This window comes from Abramis brama (genome assembly GCF_963993115.1).
Source record: "Abramis brama genome assembly, chromosome: 9".
In the NCBI taxonomy this organism is placed as follows: domain Eukaryota; kingdom Metazoa; phylum Chordata; class Actinopteri; order Cypriniformes; family Leuciscidae; genus Abramis; species Abramis brama.
Genome location: NC_139971.1, coordinates 26433985 through 26453243, shown reverse-complemented (window position 1 = coordinate 26453243; position 19259 = coordinate 26433985). Strand labels below are relative to the sequence as shown.

The 19259-nt window shown below is 35.9% G+C and overlaps 2 protein-coding genes across 2 annotated transcripts; both read right to left on the bottom strand.

Annotated features, from left to right (window-relative positions):
• Positions 1–1213: 1213 nt before the first annotated feature.
• On the bottom strand, positions 1214–5016 carry tmem253 (transmembrane protein 253). The gene is made up of 6 exons (XM_084124673.1): positions 4126–5016; positions 3436–3546; positions 3237–3293; positions 1913–2020; positions 1674–1820; positions 1214–1573 (listed from the first exon to the last, which is right to left on the bottom strand). Exons 1-6 carry the CDS (start codon positions 4309–4311, stop codon positions 1520–1522), a joined length of 663 nt encoding a protein of 220 aa, XP_083980799.1. The 5' UTR covers positions 4312–5016; the 3' UTR covers positions 1214–1519.
• On the bottom strand, positions 4975–19196 carry LOC311089735 (B-cadherin). Its single transcript, XM_084124672.1, has 15 exons — positions 19066–19196; positions 18631–18738; positions 18177–18326; positions 17873–18028; positions 17613–17757; positions 17343–17509; positions 15562–15690; positions 15289–15474; positions 13907–14151; positions 12407–12555; positions 10005–10226; positions 9702–9920; positions 9199–9329; positions 8956–9087; positions 4975–6612 (listed from the first exon to the last, which is right to left on the bottom strand). The coding sequence occupies exons 1-15, from the start codon at positions 19093–19095 to the stop codon at positions 6403–6405; spliced, it is 2379 nt and encodes a 792-aa protein (XP_083980798.1). The 5' UTR covers positions 19096–19196; the 3' UTR covers positions 4975–6402.
• Between the last annotated feature and the right edge of the window lie 63 nt (positions 19197–19259).

Genomic DNA, 19259 nt, shown 5'->3' with positions numbered 1-19259 from the left:
GCAGTGTGTCCAGTTGTCAGACTCGCGGTGTAAAAGACTTTGAAAACATTTCTGCCCTAACGTTACTCTGACTCGTATTGGCTGTCATGTTTCGGCATTAGGAATGATGATTGTTTTTTAAAGCTGCTAAGTTTATGGTAACTTTATAGGGGATAAATGTCAAGATAATGTGTCGATAAATATTTTCTCATCGGATCTGCACAAATCACGTAGGTGACCCTTTTAGGTTTTAAAACGGCGAATTTCGCCGAAAGGTGAGGAGTTTTCATGCCTGATCCCAAGAACACCATCCCTACTGTGAAGCATGGGGGTGGTAGCATCATGCTTTGGGGGTGTTTTTCTGCACATGGGACAGGGCGACTGCACTGTATTAAGGAGAGGATGACCGGGGCCATGTATTGCGAGATTTTGGGGAACAACCTCCTTCCCTCAGTTAGAGCATTGAAGATGGGTCGAGGCTGGGTCTTCCAACATGACAATGACCCGAAGCACACAGCCAGGATAACCAAGGAGTGGCTCTGTAAGAAGCATATCAAGGTTCTGGCGTGGCCTAGCCAGTCTCCAGACCTAAACCCAATAGAGAATCTTTGGAGGGAGCTCAAACTCCGTGTTTCTCAGCGACAGCCCAGAAACCTGACTGATCTAGAGAAGATCTGTGTGGAGGAGTGGGCCAAAATCCCTCCTGCAGTGTGTGCAAACCTGGTGAAAAACTACAGGAAACGTTTGACCTCTGTAATTGCAAACAAAGGCTACTGTACCAAATATTAACACTGATTTTCTCAGGTGTTCAAATACTTATTTGCAGCTGTATCATACAAATAAATAGTTAAAAAATCATACATTGTGATTTCTGGATTTTTTTTTTTTAGATTATGTCTCTCACAGTGGACATGCACCTACGATGACAATTTCAGACCCCTCCATGATTTCCAAGTGGGAGAACTTGCAAAATAGCAGGGTGTTCAAATACTTATTTTCCTCACTGTATATCTTTTCCTCACTGTATATCTTTTCCCCACATGTGCAAAAAAGTAATTTCAGAAGTGGATAAAGTTATCACATTTTGATTATGCAATTTTCTCTTTTCTCTAGAATGATGCCCACTAATGAATTGTGCATAAGACCTGTAACATCTATTAAAAAAGTAAACTTGTGTTGTCTTCACAGAATAGAGCAGTATTACTTTCAGCAATGGCACAACAAACACATCTTAATTAAGACACAATTTAATATAATAGCACATAAATATATAAATATACAAAATCAATGACGAGTTCCATGTGATACTCACAAATTACATGCATATGTAATGAAGTATACATTAAATATAACAAATTATATGGAACAATTGGAAGTATGCAGTATATATATATATATATTCAGGTTTTTGCAATATCACTGTTATTTGTAATAGTAAACTGGGTTGCAAATGCATTATTTATTTATTTTATTCTTTTGACAAAATATAAGAAGCCATAAATTTGCTTGCATAAGTTTCCTGACTTCACGCACTGACAGTTCAAATGCTGAACTGTTCATTTTCCAGCAGTGGATCTGTATGTTCTTCTTTGTTCTAAGACACACAGGGTCAGATATTGCATTAATCATTAAATAACCATTAATATTGCATTTATAACAGCATATTGTTGCGTTTGAAGGTGTGAAGGCTGTACCTGCATTACACTGATGTAGTCCTTTCTGTAGGAGGTGCTGTAGGCCTGCATACCTCTCCAAATAAGAAAAAGGCTGTACATGGCTGCAAACATACACTGGAGGATGGACATTACGCCACTGCCCTTCAGCACATGCACACCAATGCGCTGAGAGAGAGAGAGAGATGAAGAGACATGAACTCATTTCCAGTGGTTTGCCAATGGCTTATTAGTGAGTGTCAGTGTCTCTGTATTCACACCTGCTGAGGGGTGGCTTTGTCAAGTTGTGCGGATTTCATAAAGAAGGGGAAAAAAGAACAAACTGCAAACAGCAAGCCGAAGATGTTCATGCCCATCAGAGTCATGACCTACAACACAGGACATATCTCATATTACTCAAACAAGCAGTCTATATGATATATTACGATGTTAACCTATGACATATCATATGCTATGATACGTCATATTGCCAAGAGAGAACTGCTTGTGGTTTCGGCCAACCCAACACTTCATCACAACTTCTCCATTCAGCTAGGCTCATCAACCATAACTCCTTCCAGGACAGCCATGAACCTTGATCAGCTAAAATGTACAGACCACATTGTTAGAACTGCCCGGTCCTGCAGATTTGCCTTATACAATATTGGGAAGATCAGGCCTTTCCTAACGGAGCATACTTCTGGTCCAAGCTTTAGTTCTATCTAGGCTGGACTATTGTAGTGCTCTCTTGGCAGGCCTTCCAGTATGTACTGTCAAACCTCTGCAACTGATCCAGAATGCAGCAGCGAGAGTGGTCTTTAACGTGCCGAAGAGAGAGCACGTCACACCTCTCTTCATAAACTTGCACTGGTTGCCAATTGCAGCTCGCATTAAATTCAAGGCACTGATGTTTGCCTACAAGACAACCACTGGCTCTGCACCCCTAAACTCATTCCAGAAGCTTGCGTTCTGCAAGAGAACGCCACCTAGTGGTCCCATCCCAATGTGGCACAAAATCACTTTCACTGACCTTTACCTTGACTGTTCACTGCTAGTGGAATGAAGAGAAACGGCTAAAGACGCATTTTTCGCCAACACTTGACCCATTAATACTAACACTTTCTATTATATTTCTATTCCATTTAAAAAACAAAAACCTTGCTAGAATAACTAGGACTAGTCACAACACTTACAATATTGTTGCTCTTTTGTTTGTTTAACTGCTTCTATTGTTCTCCTCATTTGTAAGTCGCTTTGGACAAAAGCGTCTTCTAAATGGTTAAATGTAATTGGTAAATGTATAAGAACATACACATACATTTGTCCCAAACAATACAACAAACATTTGATTTGGAAATAAATATCTGAGTTTCATCAGACAACAAAACATCAAACAATAAAAAAAGAGCACAAACACACTTTTCAAGCATTTTATACAAAGACGTTTGTTGAGTTAAAAATGACAAAGCATGAAAGATATAGTTGTAGGCAAACAGTATTGTGTCTTGACTAATGAAGTATGCTTATATGCTTTGGGTCACTGTATCTGGTTAAGGTGGAAACTCATTAAGGTCATTCAAAAAATAACACATAAAACTAACTTACTTTGAATTTTTTGGGTTTCCTCTGGACGTCAATTGCAAGTGACCCGGTGGCTACATACTAAGACATAAACATGAATATGAATAAACAGATAATTAAAAAACACTTAATTAGTAACTCTACTCTAGCATGTGATAATTGCTTTGTTCTGATTTTCTGATTGTCAAATTTGGGAACCAGAAATGTTAGTTTGAGCACTTACGAACAGACCACACCATACTGGAGCTGTCAAAGATGCAGAACAGCTGAAAGTCAAACAAGTATACGAGAAGGTGGAGAGAATACAGAAGACAGCACTGACAATCTGAACAACCTGAGAGAGAAGAACAGAGAGAGAGAGAGAAAAAAAAGAAATCACAGTATATACTGTCTAAAATTGATCAAAAATAGCATGTGAAGCAGTAATGATATGCAACAATAAATCTTTCAAATATTAGTATGCCACATTTTGCATGTTTAATTAAGTGAGTGGTGTTAATGGTTATTTTTTTTAAATCTTTTTGTCAGTCCAATCAAATAATGAGTCAAGAAAAAGATAAACGATAAATATCATTGTTGATACAGCTATCATGTAAAATTGAAAGTGTTTATAAAATTAATGGTGAATTAATGGAAAATTAAAGGTGAAGTTGACCTTCAAAAATTGGAAGGGGTGCATGTGTGTACTTTGGTTGTATACCACTATTTTGTCATTTGTCATCCAAGGATTCTATGTAATACAGAAAAAGCGTACTATTCACTGTACACATACTATATATTGCAGAAATGTGGCATGGTAATATGCTTTTTTTTGGATAGTCTTATACTATATTAACATTCAAAGATGAGCATACATGTTTCATGTAATCAGTTTTATTGGGTGTCTATGACAGTTAAACTAGATTTTTGTTACCCCAGAGAGAAGGATGCGGGTGTTGACCACTGTCCCAAACCAACGGACCAGTCTATCCTCCACCAGCTGTCCAGTTGTGGGGTCGGCAGCTGAAACTACGCTGGGCAAAGGGCGTTCCTTAAGAAACACCTGATGAAGTCCCTCCTGGAACATATTCTGAGTCATCTGGGACAAAACAAGTGACATGATGAGAAACAATGGCAGCAAATGGTTTGGCCATGGTGAAATTCCAAAACTGATTTAGAATTTTTGTTGTGTAATTATTCGATTGGTCAACATATAATTCTAGAGCAGTAGAACATAGGATTTACAGTCATGTCTGACAACTGAAAAAATATAAAGTCTATATCTGACTGTTATTGACATACAAGTCCTCCCAAATAAAATAATGCATAACTTACCTCCGGAATCCCAGGCATGAAACACAGTCCAAAAACCAAAACAAATCAACAAACAATGAAGTATACAGAACCACTTCAAGAAGATCCGTCTTCGTCAAATGCAGGGTCAAAGTTCTTTCTCAAGGTTCTTAAAGCCCGCCCAATAGGGAGAGTCCTGATCTGCGATTAGGCAGAATCTGGTCAAAGGTTGCTTTAGTGTCATAGTTTCATATTGGTTATTATGAATCTTGTTGCTTCTAGTAAAGCCAAAACAGTCTCTGTTACGTTAATTTCCTATTATCACTGTAAAGCTGCTTTGAAACAATCTATATTGTTAAAAGTGCTATATAAATGAAGATGACTTGACTGAAAGTAAGCTTTATAAAGGGTACATTTTTAGAATTAAAGCAACAACAAAAATGCACACGTTAAAATAACATAAATAATAAAAGTTGCTAAATCAGTGTTTATGGATAGTTAAACATTCTATATTTTTATTTTATATAATAGCAAAAAAGCACTGGCAAATACAACAAAGTAGTAATGAGATAAACCATTGTATTAAACAAAAGTCAAATTAAAACGTAAAACTCATTAGCAAAAAAATAAATAAATAAAGAGCAGGTGCTTGTCTTATGTACATTTAGTCAGTTTTTAGTCAGCTTCAGTTGCATAACGCAAATATAAAATGTCTGCAAACATTTTTCTGATAAAACAACTACATCCTAAGAATTCTAAAGAAATCAATAGCAACCTGTGTGTAATTTTTATATTACTTATCAATTTTCTATTGTTGATTAAATGTTATGATTGTGTCAAAAAGGGATGTTTGTCTTCATTCCATTCCTCCATTTCAAGGTTTTTAACGTCACAGGACGATGAGGTGAAGCAGTAGCCTAATTTTTTCCGTTGTTTTACCCTTGGTATAACAACACTTTCTGGAATTTTACTGGCCAGACGAAGTCTTGAAACATACGCAACTAAGATTGTTCAATAAACAACTTCATCTCCAGCGTCTGCTCCTCCCTGGCTTTGTCAGTCAAACTCTTAGGCTGATAGAAGACTGATATCTTCTGGCAGGGATTCGGCGTCCGGGGTCGAATCTATTATATCTGATATATATGACATGGAGATCCATCCAATCTAACATTTTGGCACGATCTAACACTGTGGAAGAACCCTCAAAGTTACACCTTTTCTGCCTAATCTATCCCTAAATGGTGCATATTAGTATATTAAGGGTACCTTAAAAGTACTTTTGGGGTAGATAAGGTATGTGGCGGGTTGAATGAGGACATAGAAAAATGCTCCGTTGTTTCATCCATTAAGCACAAATAAAAGCCTGACAATGCTAAATGTTCAGTTTTCTGACAGTATAATTCACAAATTAAAATTTGGCAATAAATTCAATGTAATAATAATAATATGACCAACAGAGTTGTATGAGGCAAGTAATGGTGCTCTAATTATTTTATGGTTTTTATACTGTTTATATGGCAGAATATATGATAATATAATACAGGGTAAAAAAAATGAATAACAAACTTGAACTTCCATAAACCCTTAGAGTATTGGTCTGTATTCAAACATTCTGAAACGCAAAGTAAAGCATTCACGTGACTGGAAAGAAAGAGAGGCTTCATTTTTGTTTGACCATGTGTTTCTCTGAAAACAATACGTGCTGCAGCACAGAGATTGATGAGAAATTGCGCTGCATATTCGATATGTGCTTTGAAGCTTCAGTGTCATATGTAACATCACTACCTCTTCCCCCAGTGACAAGCTAAAGGTAACATTTTTCTGTCAGAATGTATTAACACATTACAGCATATTTGGTTACAGATTTCACATTACACTCTCCTATACACACATAGGCTACATAAATATTGAGGACGTGTCACTCATCTTCTCCTACAGCATACATATCAGCCAGTCTCCTGAACTGAGGTCCCCAATCCTGCAGATGCTGGAAGTCCTGATCTTCATCTCTGATGGACGACTGCAGAGAGCTGAGAGATCCAGCTTCAGACCCCTCACCCTCATGAGTAAACACCAGCATGGAGTCATACGGCGCCACATAGTGGTCATCATCCGCTGTGCACAGATTCTACAGAAACAGAATCCAATATATTACACATGCATTTAAAGGGGTGGTTGATTAGGATTTCACTTTTCTAACTTTAGTTAGTGTGTAATGTTGCTGTCTGAGCATAAACAACATCTGCAAAGTTCAAAGCAAAGGGAGATATTTTCTTTTAAAGAAATTGCTTTTTAAGGACTACAACAAACAGCTGGTAGAGACTACACAACATTCCATTATGTACATTCAAATATCCCTGTAAACAGTCGGTTTTGTCTTAAACGGTTGAGAAAGAAAAACAGCAGGCCTATGTCTATTGAATCAGTGCACTGACAGCCTATACTCGCTGCTACCATTAATGTTGATCAAAGAACAAAAGAAAAAGAAAATCACTCACTGAACTTTTGTAACTTTAATTAGCGGAATATTTTATTTGCCTGTTGTTCGGTGCCGACTGCTCCAACTGCAACATGAGTCTGTGTATGCGCGACCTTGAGATGCGTTCGCTGTCAAACATCATTTATCCTTACTTTTGTAATTTTGTTAAACATTTTTTCTGGATTTCTTGATCTTTATATGATTTTTTTTTTGTATGCTATTCGTTTTTATACAATTTTGTTCAGCAGACGAATTTTTTTTACTATCCTGCTAATTCAGAATAGCAGAGATAGCCTATCCAATTTAAAAAAAATAATATAATCAAGTAGCCTAGCCTAGGCCTATTTAATTTGGTTTGCAGGCTAATAAAAGTTAAAGGGGTCATGAACTGGTTTTTTAAAATTTTTTATATTGTTGCCTGAGGTCAACTTATGACGTTCGCTTGGTTTTTACATTCAAAAACATCGAAATGAATAAGTAATAGGCTATTTTCTACCCTGGTTTTGAGCCTAGCTCCTGAAACGCTCGGTTTTTATGGGCGTGCCGCATTGAAGACTTGGAAGTCAACGCCCACTGCTATGATTGGATAACAGTTTTGCATATTATAATGAGTTTCATGTAATGCGTGAATCAGTGGGCGGGGCTAAACAGGCAGTGTTGAAGTAGCCGTTGATCTTCTTCTGCGGAGGCGGGGTTCGCTGTGCCTGGTGTCATTAAAAGCTTTTATTGGACTAACAAGGAAGTTTTCAGTTCTGAAACTTACAGGATATTCTTATAGTATGAAGACCTCTTATATGTCAAAAGCTCAAGGAAAATTTGATTTCTCAGTTCATCACCCCTTTAATAAGAAAAACAAACGGTAAAAGTAACTTTACCGTTTCTGAATATTGTACATAATAAATAGGCCTAATCAAAAAGCACAAACATGACCATTGCAATTAAAATTAAAATTTCGTTATATTGCAAACGGATGAAGAAATTGCGCTGCTTTGAATAGGCTATCTCATGCACGCGTTCGGAGTTTACAATGTTGGCAGCTCCGTTACAGTAGGCTATATTGGGAGCGTTATACTTTGCTTTAGATTAAAAATATAAATAAACAAAACAATTATAATTTTTAATGACTTATGTTTCTAAATAAATAAAGCAGTATCTTTTATTTTGTAAGCGGCTTAAGGTGACCTTGGAACTCAAACAAAAAACGTTTTTGCTCATACAGAACGAAACAATTCGTTTTTAATTCCTAATTTTAGACAAATAACAAATATATTATAGTTTGAATATAAGTTTAAAAACAGCGCTACACATTATTAGGAAATTAAACTTATCATTAAATCAGGCGATACCGCCAAAAAAAAAAAGAAAAAAAAAAAAAGACAAACATCGGACCTTATGAAAAATAAATAGGCAAGCCACCTTGCTATAAGATCAACATGCATTCAACATTCTTACAATCACCAAATTGTGTTCCATTCTGTTCAGTTGTTTTTAATATTTCTCCTCGCGAAACGAAATTCGTTTCAAACACCGATGCGATAAGAACAGTGTGGAAATTATTAGCAGGACTAACACAAGCAAAGCTAATGTTTTATGCTTGTTTAAGCTCAAACTAACCAAAGTAAAACCTTTAATGTTTCAATCATTAAATTAAAATAACTAAATCGCAGGCTATCATTAGATAAAGTGCAGCCAAACTCAACATGACCTGTGTTAACGGTGCATGTCAGTAGTGATGTCTGCGGAGGGGCATGTTGGGGGCGGAGCTTGGTTAGACGATATAATCGGACTTTATTTTTTTTTTTAAATGCTATCATAAAATAATGCTATATCAAGTCGATTATCGATTAAATATTTTTTTACATATCGCCCAGCCCTAATTCTGTTGTGGACGTGTTCCTGGATTTTTTCTTTTCCATAGTTCCAAGGCCAACAAGTATGTTGAACTTGCAGAAATCATGGAGACTCTCATGCACACAAACACTCTATACATACTTCATAAATGAAGTGTCCGATATCTTCATTTTCCTCTGGATGTTGGCGATAGAAGACCGTATGTAAGGCCGGCGGGGCAATATCTGTAGAGAAAATCTCTGGACTCCAGCACAACAGCATCATATCATAGTCCTGTAACACACACATGTACATACACAACAAACACGGAGTACAGTAAGGCTTAACAACAGTAAAACGCTTCAGTGGATTCAATGAACATGATATGAGGAAGACCATGTGCACCTGGTCCTGTTCGCCGCCTCCTTCCTCATTGTAACAAAGGATATTGTCCCCGTCTTCTTGTTTCTGGCTAAACTGTTCCAACTTTCTCCCACACTTTCTCCTCAGGTAAAGAAACAACAGCAGAAGCAGCACTAAAGAAAATAAGAAAAATATATATTTTTACATGTTCTCAGCACTGTTATTAGTAGAGATTGCAAAGGCCAGCATCATTATAATAATTATAAATGTTTCTTGAGCAGCAAATCAGCATATTAGAATGATTTCTGAAGGATCATGTGACACTGAAGACTGGAGTAATGATGATGAAAATTCAGCTTTACATCACAGGAATAAATTACATTTAAAATATATTAAAGTACAAAACAGTATTATATTTCACAATATTAATGTTTTTACCATATGCTTGATTAAATAAATGTAACCTTGGTGAGCATATATATATGTAGGAATTAAATGTTTGAATTAAATGTTTGTAAACCCATATTTATGGGTTGTTTGCTTACCAAGAAAGCATAAGATAGTTGCTAAAACATAGATGGAGAGGGTGGAGATGTTAGCAGCATATACACCGCTGGAGCAGGTCCCGTCAACACCTTTACAGTCACACACTTCCACTATGATAGAACTGTCCTGAAATAACATCTTAGAGTCCTTCAAACGCAACAACAGACTGTGTTCGCCAAGAGCCAAACGTCTGAGTGGTCTCAACCACACCGCACAGCCTGAGAATACCACAGAGAAGAGTGTGATATACAATTTATTTATAATAGATTAACAAAACTTAATGTTAGCTGAACTAGTCTTACTGGAGTTGCTGCTGATGGTCCAGTTTCTTTGATATTCTTTATGTAGCTCTGTGGTGAATGGTGCGCCGTTTTCTGGTCCATCTGTATCTGTGATGGTCAAACAAATGGGCGTTGGTTCTTTAGAACATATTGAGAATCTGCACTGATCCAGCACTGGAGCGTTGTCATTAATATCCAACAGCTTGATCACTAATGTGCCTGTTCCTGTGGCGGGCACATCATCTAAAGAAAGAAATACAATGCAAACATTTTTAAGACTTGAGGCCTTGCCTTGGTCAGAATAATTAGTAAAGTTTGCAGTTTAAAAAGAGTAGCTCACCAGAAGAGTAAAATTCTGTAATCTGTAACAAGGACTGTTCAGCAGAAAGTCTACTCTGCTCTTTTCCACAGTCTTTACTGGTCTTTACCATTAAATGATCATTTGTGAACATGGACCTTTTTAAAAAAATACTGGTAAATCGGTTCTGGCAATTTCCTGGTATGAGAAGATGTAACATTACCAGTAAATTACCAGTATGATGCCGTGTGTGAACAAAGAACTGGATTACCGGTATGAGCACATACTGTACAAGATCAAAAACATGCTGACATAATAAGTCTGCTTCGGGCCAATCATAAAGCTCTGTGCAAGCTGTTTACAGTAATTTCCGCTGCTTTTATCCATTTTTCAATATAAATGTTTAAGTACTATAATAACTGCAATAGGCTACTATATTATGCGTTTCGTTTTCTTGTGTTATGTTGGAATTCTGTGCACTCCCCGTATGGTTGGGGTCAAATTGACCCTAATTGGATTCAATACAATTCCTCAAAAATCACACTATGAAAAACAACAAAGATTCAGGTACAAACTGTAAACTTTTAATATCAACATTTTAACCATTTTTTAAAACGGTTTTGTTTTGACAAAATTTGAAAATAAACAGTATGCTGACTTGTTTTGCATAATACATTTTTTTTAACTTTTTTTTTTTTTTGCTTAGAACATCATAACTGAACAATTAATCAATTAATCTGAGCTCATTTTTCCTGCTGTCTATGTCGAAGTCTCAAGATATTTCAGATATCTTGAATATATAAATGAGAGCTTATTTTACTATCTGTGTCTGTCAAAGATTTTCATTTGTAATTTGCAATTAATTCTGAACACCATGATTTAGCTTTTTCAAGTGTGTTTGGTTTGGGTTAGAGCACTTTTAGATGCACTTACACTTTAGAACTGGAGTTGATGCCCTGACATACATAAAATAAATGTTTTTATTTTGTGTCTGTACAGTTGCTTTTGAATAGCCTATGGGGGTCAAATTGACCTGCGAACATCACAAATGTAATAGTAATTTTGTTTGTATATGTCAAAAAAAAAAAAAAACACCAGCATGTTGAAACTTTGCATGCATGTTCATGATGATAAATGTGAAAAAGTCACAAAATATCAAGAAAAAAAAAAGGTTTAATATTATTTCAGGTAGCTTGAAAAAATAAATGATAGGTAATTTTTACCATCTTTGGCTGACAAAATATTTTTCTGTATTGAAATAAGTGTGGAAAACCTCATTTTTTTAGCTTCATAAGGTAGTAAAAAAATAAAATAAAATATAACCAAGAAATGTTATTATTTTGGGTCCATACAGCCTTAAGAGCGGTAAAATATGCGGGTCAAATTGACCCGCGAACATCACGAAAGTAACAGTAATTTTGTTTGTATATATATGTCAAAAAACGCCAGCATGTTGAAACTTTGCATGCATGTTCATGATGATAAATGAGAAAGTGTCACAAAATATCAAGAAAAAAAACATAGGTTAACCAGTTTTTCCAACAACTAGAAAATCTAAACGGGTCAAATTGACCCGCAACATAACACAAGGGAGCAAAACCACATTCTGTGTGATCATCCACTTAATGCCAGTCACTCAAAAAAAAAAAAAAAAAAAAAAAAAAAAAAAAAAAAGGTAGTCAAATTGGACAGTGTGAAACTAAAGCGCTTCTCCCCATCCAAGTGGGTGAAGGAAGAAAAAAGGTTTAAAGGTCATTTTCGGCGATTGACATTGCAGAGTTTACCGAATGGTCTCTTACAGTTAAAAAGACAGAACTCCATCGCTTATGTGAACAACATATTTGTGTATTTACTGGAAAAGTTGTTCTGGTAATTTAACAGTAATTTACAGGGATTACTGTGTGAAAGGGGCTAATGACTACAGCTGTAAAGCTCCTAAAAGGACAAAAAATGTTTGAGTATTCAACACAAAATATTATATTATGAAAGTCTAATAATATATTCCAAGTCTTCTAAGTCCAACATCAGATGTGTTTCGAGCAACAGAGGAGTGAGTAGATGACAAATTTCATTTTTGGGTGAACTATTCCAAGTATTTAATTATCTAGATATTTAATTAAATTACCATTGTCATATGCAAGTACGAAGACTGTGTACTGATCATCATCTGTTAAGGCCCTCCTGTATTCTCTGTCCAATGAGCTCCTGACTCTGATGAGTCCAGTGTCCTCTGTGATCTCCAGCCAGTTTGCAAAATCAGGCAGCAACTCATATCTGACATCAAAACAAAAACAAAACATTGAGCACGACACACACAGTGGCGCACATAAAATGGTATTGTTTGAATGTGTACTATAGTAGTACCTTGGAGTTAGGGCTGTCACGATATCAGATTTTTCACTACATGATTATCGTAGCCAAAATACTTCACGATAATGATTAACAATACATCTCGATATCTATAGAAATCTTTTTTTTTTAAATAATGCTATATCATAAATAAATAATTTCGCAACGTTTTGAAATTTCAATGGTTTGCTGTTGGGGGCCGATCACAGCGAACCCATGAATCACTGATGATCACCATTGTTATGGTTTTTACCTGATCTCGTATCGTTTTTTTAAATTTGCAGACATTTTTAATGAGGCATTTGTGTAATTAAAAGGAAAAGTAGTAGTAGTTAATAGTCTCTTATTGGCCTGTTTAGACAAGTCCTGCAAATTGATAAAACAACATGTTATACAGACACTTCCTATTTATTAGTATTATTTTGATCATTTGTTAATTGCATTTAATTAATAAATACTTTCAATAAAACTTTTGCAATGGGTTTTAAAAGCTGTTTTTTTTTCTTTTTTTTTTTTTTCCGTTTTGACCAGCAGGCGTCACCAACGTGTGGTGTTGAGCTGTTCGAAATGGGATTGTTTGAAGAACACAGATAATCGTGTGTTAATTCTCTTCACGTTTCATCTGTCAAAACATTTCTTTATTCTCTTTATTCTTCTCCAGCGTCGAGTATGAATGAAACAAATTACATGTGAGACTTTAACGCTGTGTACTTTTCATTTTATAGATTGTGGTTATCGCGATATATTGCAACATAGTAGAATAGTAGAAATGATGATAAATAATAAATAATTTCTGTAAATACATGAATATGTTAATAATTTAATACCATATACATCAAAGTACCACAGTATTAGAGTACCATTGGATAACTGTTAAATGGTACCACCACTGTACATTATTGTAAAGGCCTTTTGTGATTAAAAAACGTTTTACCGGTAGTTGGTTTTTAAAGTACAAAGAAAAAATTCAGATTAAAATAAAAGAACATACCCAGCAGGCATTTCAATGTTTACTGAATCAACGTCATGTATCAAGGTTGAATTTTGCAAATCGGATCAATGTTGATATCAAAATTGTTCAAAGTTGGTTTATAAGTATTCTGTTAACCATTTAGCATTAAACAATGTTTCAACGTTGAAAAAACAACAGACATTATTACAACTTTGGTCAAGGTTGGTCACATGATAAATACGCTAGATAAACACACAAAAATGGGGTTTCATGATATGACACGCCATATAATTGTACTGTTTTGTGTATGTATGCATGTAAAACCTTATTTTCTGCTCTCTAGCAGTGTCTGGGTCTTTAGCGATGTATTTTTGGATGGTGCTGCCCACCGTAAGATTCTCATAAACTATGATCCGTTTCTCTGCAGGCTCAAAGATAGGTGGCTCGTTTACATCCTCCACAGTGATGGTAACGGTGGAGGTGGAGGTGGGCAAAGGAATAGCAAAAGGAACCTCGTTCGTTACCACTACCAGCAGAGAGAAAATGTTGGCCTGCTCGAAGTCCAGAGCCTAAAAAGATACGGACAATTGAATAATCCCCATCACTGACCCAAGTTAAAAACAAACAAAGAAGCAGCTTGTAACAGCACACATGCTGGTGGAACGAAATAGTCACATCATTGCTATTGTGAAGACAATAAAATACTAAAAAAGTTTGGGGTTAGTGATATTTAATTTTTTTTTTAGTATATCTTTTTAAGACATTGAATGCATTGATTTGATCAAAACTACAGAAACAACTGAAATATTGTAACAGTCATTACTCCTGTCTTCAGTGTCACATGATCTTTCAGAAATCAATCTAATAGGCTAAATTGCTAGACTGGGTAAACCCAGCCTGATCTGCCAGTGATTTGATTTCGCCCTGCAGCTCAGGCTGGAAACCTGTACATTTATCTCTGCTGCTTCCTTTACAAATTTGCAGGAACCAATCACAAACTGGCTTATCCACCTGGCGCGCTATTGGCGGGTTTAATCCAATCCAATTCCAGAGCCGTTACGGCTCTGTCCAATTCCTTTTAACCTCTCGACGATGCTCAATGGCTTCTTTTTAACAAACAAATCGCTCGAGTGAGTGTAAATACCACTAACTTTCATGGGGTTTTTTCGCGTAGTTTTCGCAGAGCTCTGCAAAGTACGTCACCCAGATCGTTGGTCTGATTGGTTGAAGGACTATCCAATTGCGTACAGAGTCATTTGAACTATGCTTGTTGATCACGCCTCATGTGCAGTAGAAAATACATAACAGACTCCCTAGTCCAATGTTCAATCTTAAAAGATTGAGCTTGGTCTGGTGATAGCCAGACTACTAATTTGCTGCTGAAGAAACATTTTTTATTATCAATGTTGAAAACAGTTGTGCTGCTTGCTGAATATTTTTTTGTGTTTTTCAGGATTATTTGATGAATAAAAGTATTAATTTCTTTCTAAAAAATAAAATAAAATAAATTCTTGCTGACCCTAAACTTTTGAACGGTAGTGTATAAAGTTCAAAAGAACAGCATTTATTTGAAACAGAAATCTTTTGAAACATTATACATTTACTGTCACTTTTCAGCAAATGAATGCACCTTGCTATATTAATTTCTTTACTGATTCTTAAACATTTGAACGGTAGTGTGTTGCATGTTTTGTTTGTATATTCACTTTTGATGTTGTGATAATTCCCTCCATCCTGCTGGGGCCGGTGCTGATGTTGAAGAACCCTTCCTCGTTGCCCTGGATGATGGTGAACTTTGCCACTGAGTTTGCAGTTAAAGGCTCGTCTCTATCTGTGACGACCAACCTTGCAACAATTTCCTCAGCCTTATTTTCTTGTACTGTGCTCGCATACTGCCAAAACACACACAAACAGACTGTTTCATAAGTACTCAATGTCAGATGTTTGGAAAATTAAGCAAAAACAATCAATGAACTCACCGTTCTTTTGCTGAACTTAGGTGCGTTATCATTGCTATCAGTGATTATGATGGTGACCATACAGGTGGAAGAAAGACCGCGACCATCCATATCTGCCGCCTCTACATCCAGCGTATACACTGTATGATTCTGTTACCACAGGGATGGACATGAACACATTTTATCAAAAGGGAATTCGGCTCTCTTGAACTTGCTATTAATCAAAATCATGACAACAAACAAATATCAGTTTCCACAAAAATATGAAGCAGCTCCCGTTTTCAACATTGATAATAATAAGCAATGTTTCTTGAGCACCAAATAAGCATATTAGAATGATTTCTGAAGTGACACTGAACATTACAAATTCTTGTGATCATCATGGTGCTTTTAAATTTGGGTGCACTAGTCATAAATTGTGACTTTACCCGCCCAAAAGCACAGTCATTTGCATTGCTAGAAGCACCTGACACAAACCTGGGCAAAATTCTGAATTTAAGATTTGTCTCTCTTTCATTTCATGAGGTGGAATGCAAATTAGATTTTAAACTTGCTAAAACTTCCAAACAAGGCATTGTCAAGCCATCATTCAAAGTTTGTATTGATGATCTTTCCTTTTCAAGTTACTTACATAATTACTTACATAAGTTAATTACAGAATTTCAGATCATTTCAATTCTACTTCAAATTGCAATTCTGAATTCTGTTTCCTGCCTCGATACAAATTCCATTTAAAAAAGCACTGACTGTGATGTCAGTAAAGCCAGAGTATGGTAATCCGCAGAAACCACCCACCCATAATTCATAGGGAGAGAGACCCTTTTGGTCCAGTGTTATTTTAGTATTATTTATTTACTACTATTATATAATATTTGAATTAGCTTTTATTTGCATATTTGTATGTTTTTTTAAAGAATTTTTAATTAGTGTTTGGTTGTTTCTATTTAGCTTTAATACATTTTTATTTCAGTTTTAGTATTTTAGTACTTAAACTTAAAGAAAGAAAGAAAATGGGCAACTAACTGAAACAGAATGAGTTTAAAGGTGCTGTATGTAAAAACATTTTTGACTGAAGCACAAAAATACCATAATATGTTTGCAGAGATTTAGGAAACATACTAAGTTCACATACGTGTTTCTCCGAAAAACAATGTTACAGCCAGTTATTTTACTTTGAAATGAGCGTTCTGTGTCGCAATGTCTGTTTTTGTTTTGTGTGATCCCACCTACTGCCGATTTACCCAATAATATTTCGACACCACGGGTTGCCATTTGGCGGAAAACACAGCGTATTGTAGCTAGCAAGCAAACTAGATGAGAGATCGCAGATTCTACCCAATCTAAAAAGCATCCATTAAAACGCGGATAATTCAACTCATCAACTTACAGTGTAAGGATTTATTAATAATTGCGCTTGTTCCTGTTGCATGTCCTCAATCTGGCAACCAGCGTGAGCGTCGAGTCTGAGGTTGGGGAGAAACAACCCTCTCCAATATTTTGAATTTGGATTGCAGAACCCATTTCAACCACTAGCTATCAATATTACATATTGCACCTTCAAGTTTAAGTTCATCTAATATTTCTATATTATTTAAAGATTTTTTTTTGGAATTTTGTCTTTACTGAGCATAGGGAACTGACAGGAAGCAAAGTGGAGGCAAGACCAGGAAAGGACCACAAGCTTGGACTCGAACACAGGTCGGCGCTACACAACAAGCTTCCACAACAAAAATGTTTTACAATAGCTTTAGTTTTCATAACAACCGGTCTCTACATGTGCAAAATCACTTAAGTTTTAATACCTCTCTGTCCAAAATGCCCATAGAGGCCAGACTGATGACTCCATTGGTTGGGTCAATGCGGAATGCACCAACGTTGGGATCCTGACTCACCAGTTTGTAACGCACAATGGCGTTTAAGGTTTTGGGGTCATCCAGGTCCTCTGCTGTCACTTGAATGAGAGGCACATCTGTATAAAACATAGTATTTTGTGTTATTTTATCTTCTAAGAAACAAATGTTTAGTTATTGAGAGATATTTCTGAGACGGATAGAAGGATCTCCACATCCTACTTTGTTTGGCCCTTTCTAGGACCTCTCCCATAAAAGGATTTTGGGTACAGATGGGTTTGTTGTCATTTTGGTCAAGAACTTTTATGGTGAGTTGAACAGGGGTTTCAGTGTAGTCTTGATCCTCTGTTGAGGCATGAGTTGTGAGCTGCTCAAGTGCACGGACACATAACATACAGCATTTATCAACATAAACTCCTTCTATAAAGTAACACACTAACTTTGTTATGTTTGAGATCCTTCGATCACTGCAGGTCACTCACAATGTATTCTTCAGCTTCCTCTCTGTCCAGGTATTTGGTGACCCACAACATGCCTGAATATTTATCCACTTTGAAAAGGCCCTCGGGAGGCTGGTCGGCTCCAGCACCTGTTATTTTATAAATCATTTTCATGGAATCAGCAGCGGTGGACTTCATCTGTAGAGCAAAACATAGAAGCAAAGAACTCTTCTTTTATGATAAATAAAAATTAAAATATTAAAATAAAGACAGAGCAAAGAAGACAATGATATGCAAATTAAAAATAGGATAGAAAGTAAAAAGGACACATAGAAGAGAGACACACCTTCACCACTTGCTTTGGGAATGGGCCGATGTCATTTTCTGAAATGCTGACAGGGGGAATCAACCAATCCCTCTTTCTTCTGATCATGCCATTGTATGGCCTGGGAATGACCCTCATCAAGACATTATGGGTCTCTGGAGTTGTGCTATTCTGAATGACAAATTTAAATTGAATAACCAAAATATGTAAATATTTTAAAAGATTTTGAACTACAGTACAATGCTTCCAAAAAGTATTTGTACTCTTAAGCTGCATTTTTAAAATCCAATATACCTTGAATCCACAAAAAATTGCAAAAATGTAATTGTAAAAATGTAATTTATTTGCAGATGCCACTTGTTTTTGCAATAAATTTCACTTCAAATAAACATCCAAAAACTTTTTGGAACTACTAAATACTTTTTAATAAAATCAGAAAACAGTTTTATAATATTTAATAGGGTCATTCATATACCTGCCAAAGCGGGCTGCTGTTCCTTTTGAATGGCTGTCCCCTGAACTGTCCCTGTTGAATGGCTTCTAAATACTGCGGTATGATCTTTCCATGGATTGTGAATATCACCTGTTAAAACATAGATGAAGCTTTCATCATTTTATATATGATTTCAAATAATAATAATTAAAAAAAATTCAAGTAAACAGAAAATGTATAACTTTTCACTTGAATCAGGTTGCATACAACTCCTATAGGTAAAGATGGAACACAGAATACTATGTTAATTCTGAATTCTTAAATTAAAATGTTTAATTTGAATTAAAATAAACAATTTTGAAAGATCTATTTTCTGGACTTAAAACTTTTACAGACAGACATACACAGATGATGGTGTCTTCATCACAACATGCATAAAACAAAAATATAAGAAAAAGATCATTAAACAACACTCACCAGAGACAAAACACAGGCACATCCCTTCATGCTCACAATGTAACGGAGTAATGAAATACACACTTTCTATGTGTATCTCGCTTCCTAGTTCCTAGAGATAGCTGTGCTGTAAAGTCTGATCCCAGTTTGTGTGCGCATTTGCATGTTTATGAGAAGGTGCTAAAGGCAAATCGTCAGAGGACAATGAGCTTCAT

What these genes read in the sequence shown, in the direction of transcription:
- tmem253 (XM_084124673.1), bottom strand. Translation starts at nt 4,311, where the DNA reads ATGTCACTTGTTTTGTCCCAGATGACTCAGAATATGTTCCAGGAGGGA. An exon ending in CCCGCATCCTTCTCTCTGGG is followed by an intron (nt 3,547 to 4,125) that starts GTAACAAAAATC and finishes CTTCTCTCTCAG; the next exon opens with GTTGTTCAGATTGTCAGTGC. An exon ending in CAGTATGGTGTGGTCTGTTC is followed by an intron (nt 3,294 to 3,435) that starts GTAAGTGCTCAA and finishes TTTATGTCTTAG; the next exon opens with TATGTAGCCACCGGGTCACT.
- LOC311089735 (XM_084124672.1), bottom strand. Translation starts at nt 19,095, where the DNA reads ATGAAGGGATGTGCCTGTGTTTTGTCTCTG. An exon ending in GTGCCTGTGTTTTGTCTCTG is followed by an intron (nt 18,739 to 19,065) that starts GTGAGTGTTGTT and finishes ATGTTTTAACAG; the next exon opens with GTGATATTCACAATCCATGG. An exon ending in GACCATCAGCAGCAACTCCA is followed by an intron (nt 9,921 to 10,004) that starts GTAAGACTAGTT and finishes TGGTATTCTCAG; the next exon opens with GCTGTGCGGTGTGGTTGAGA.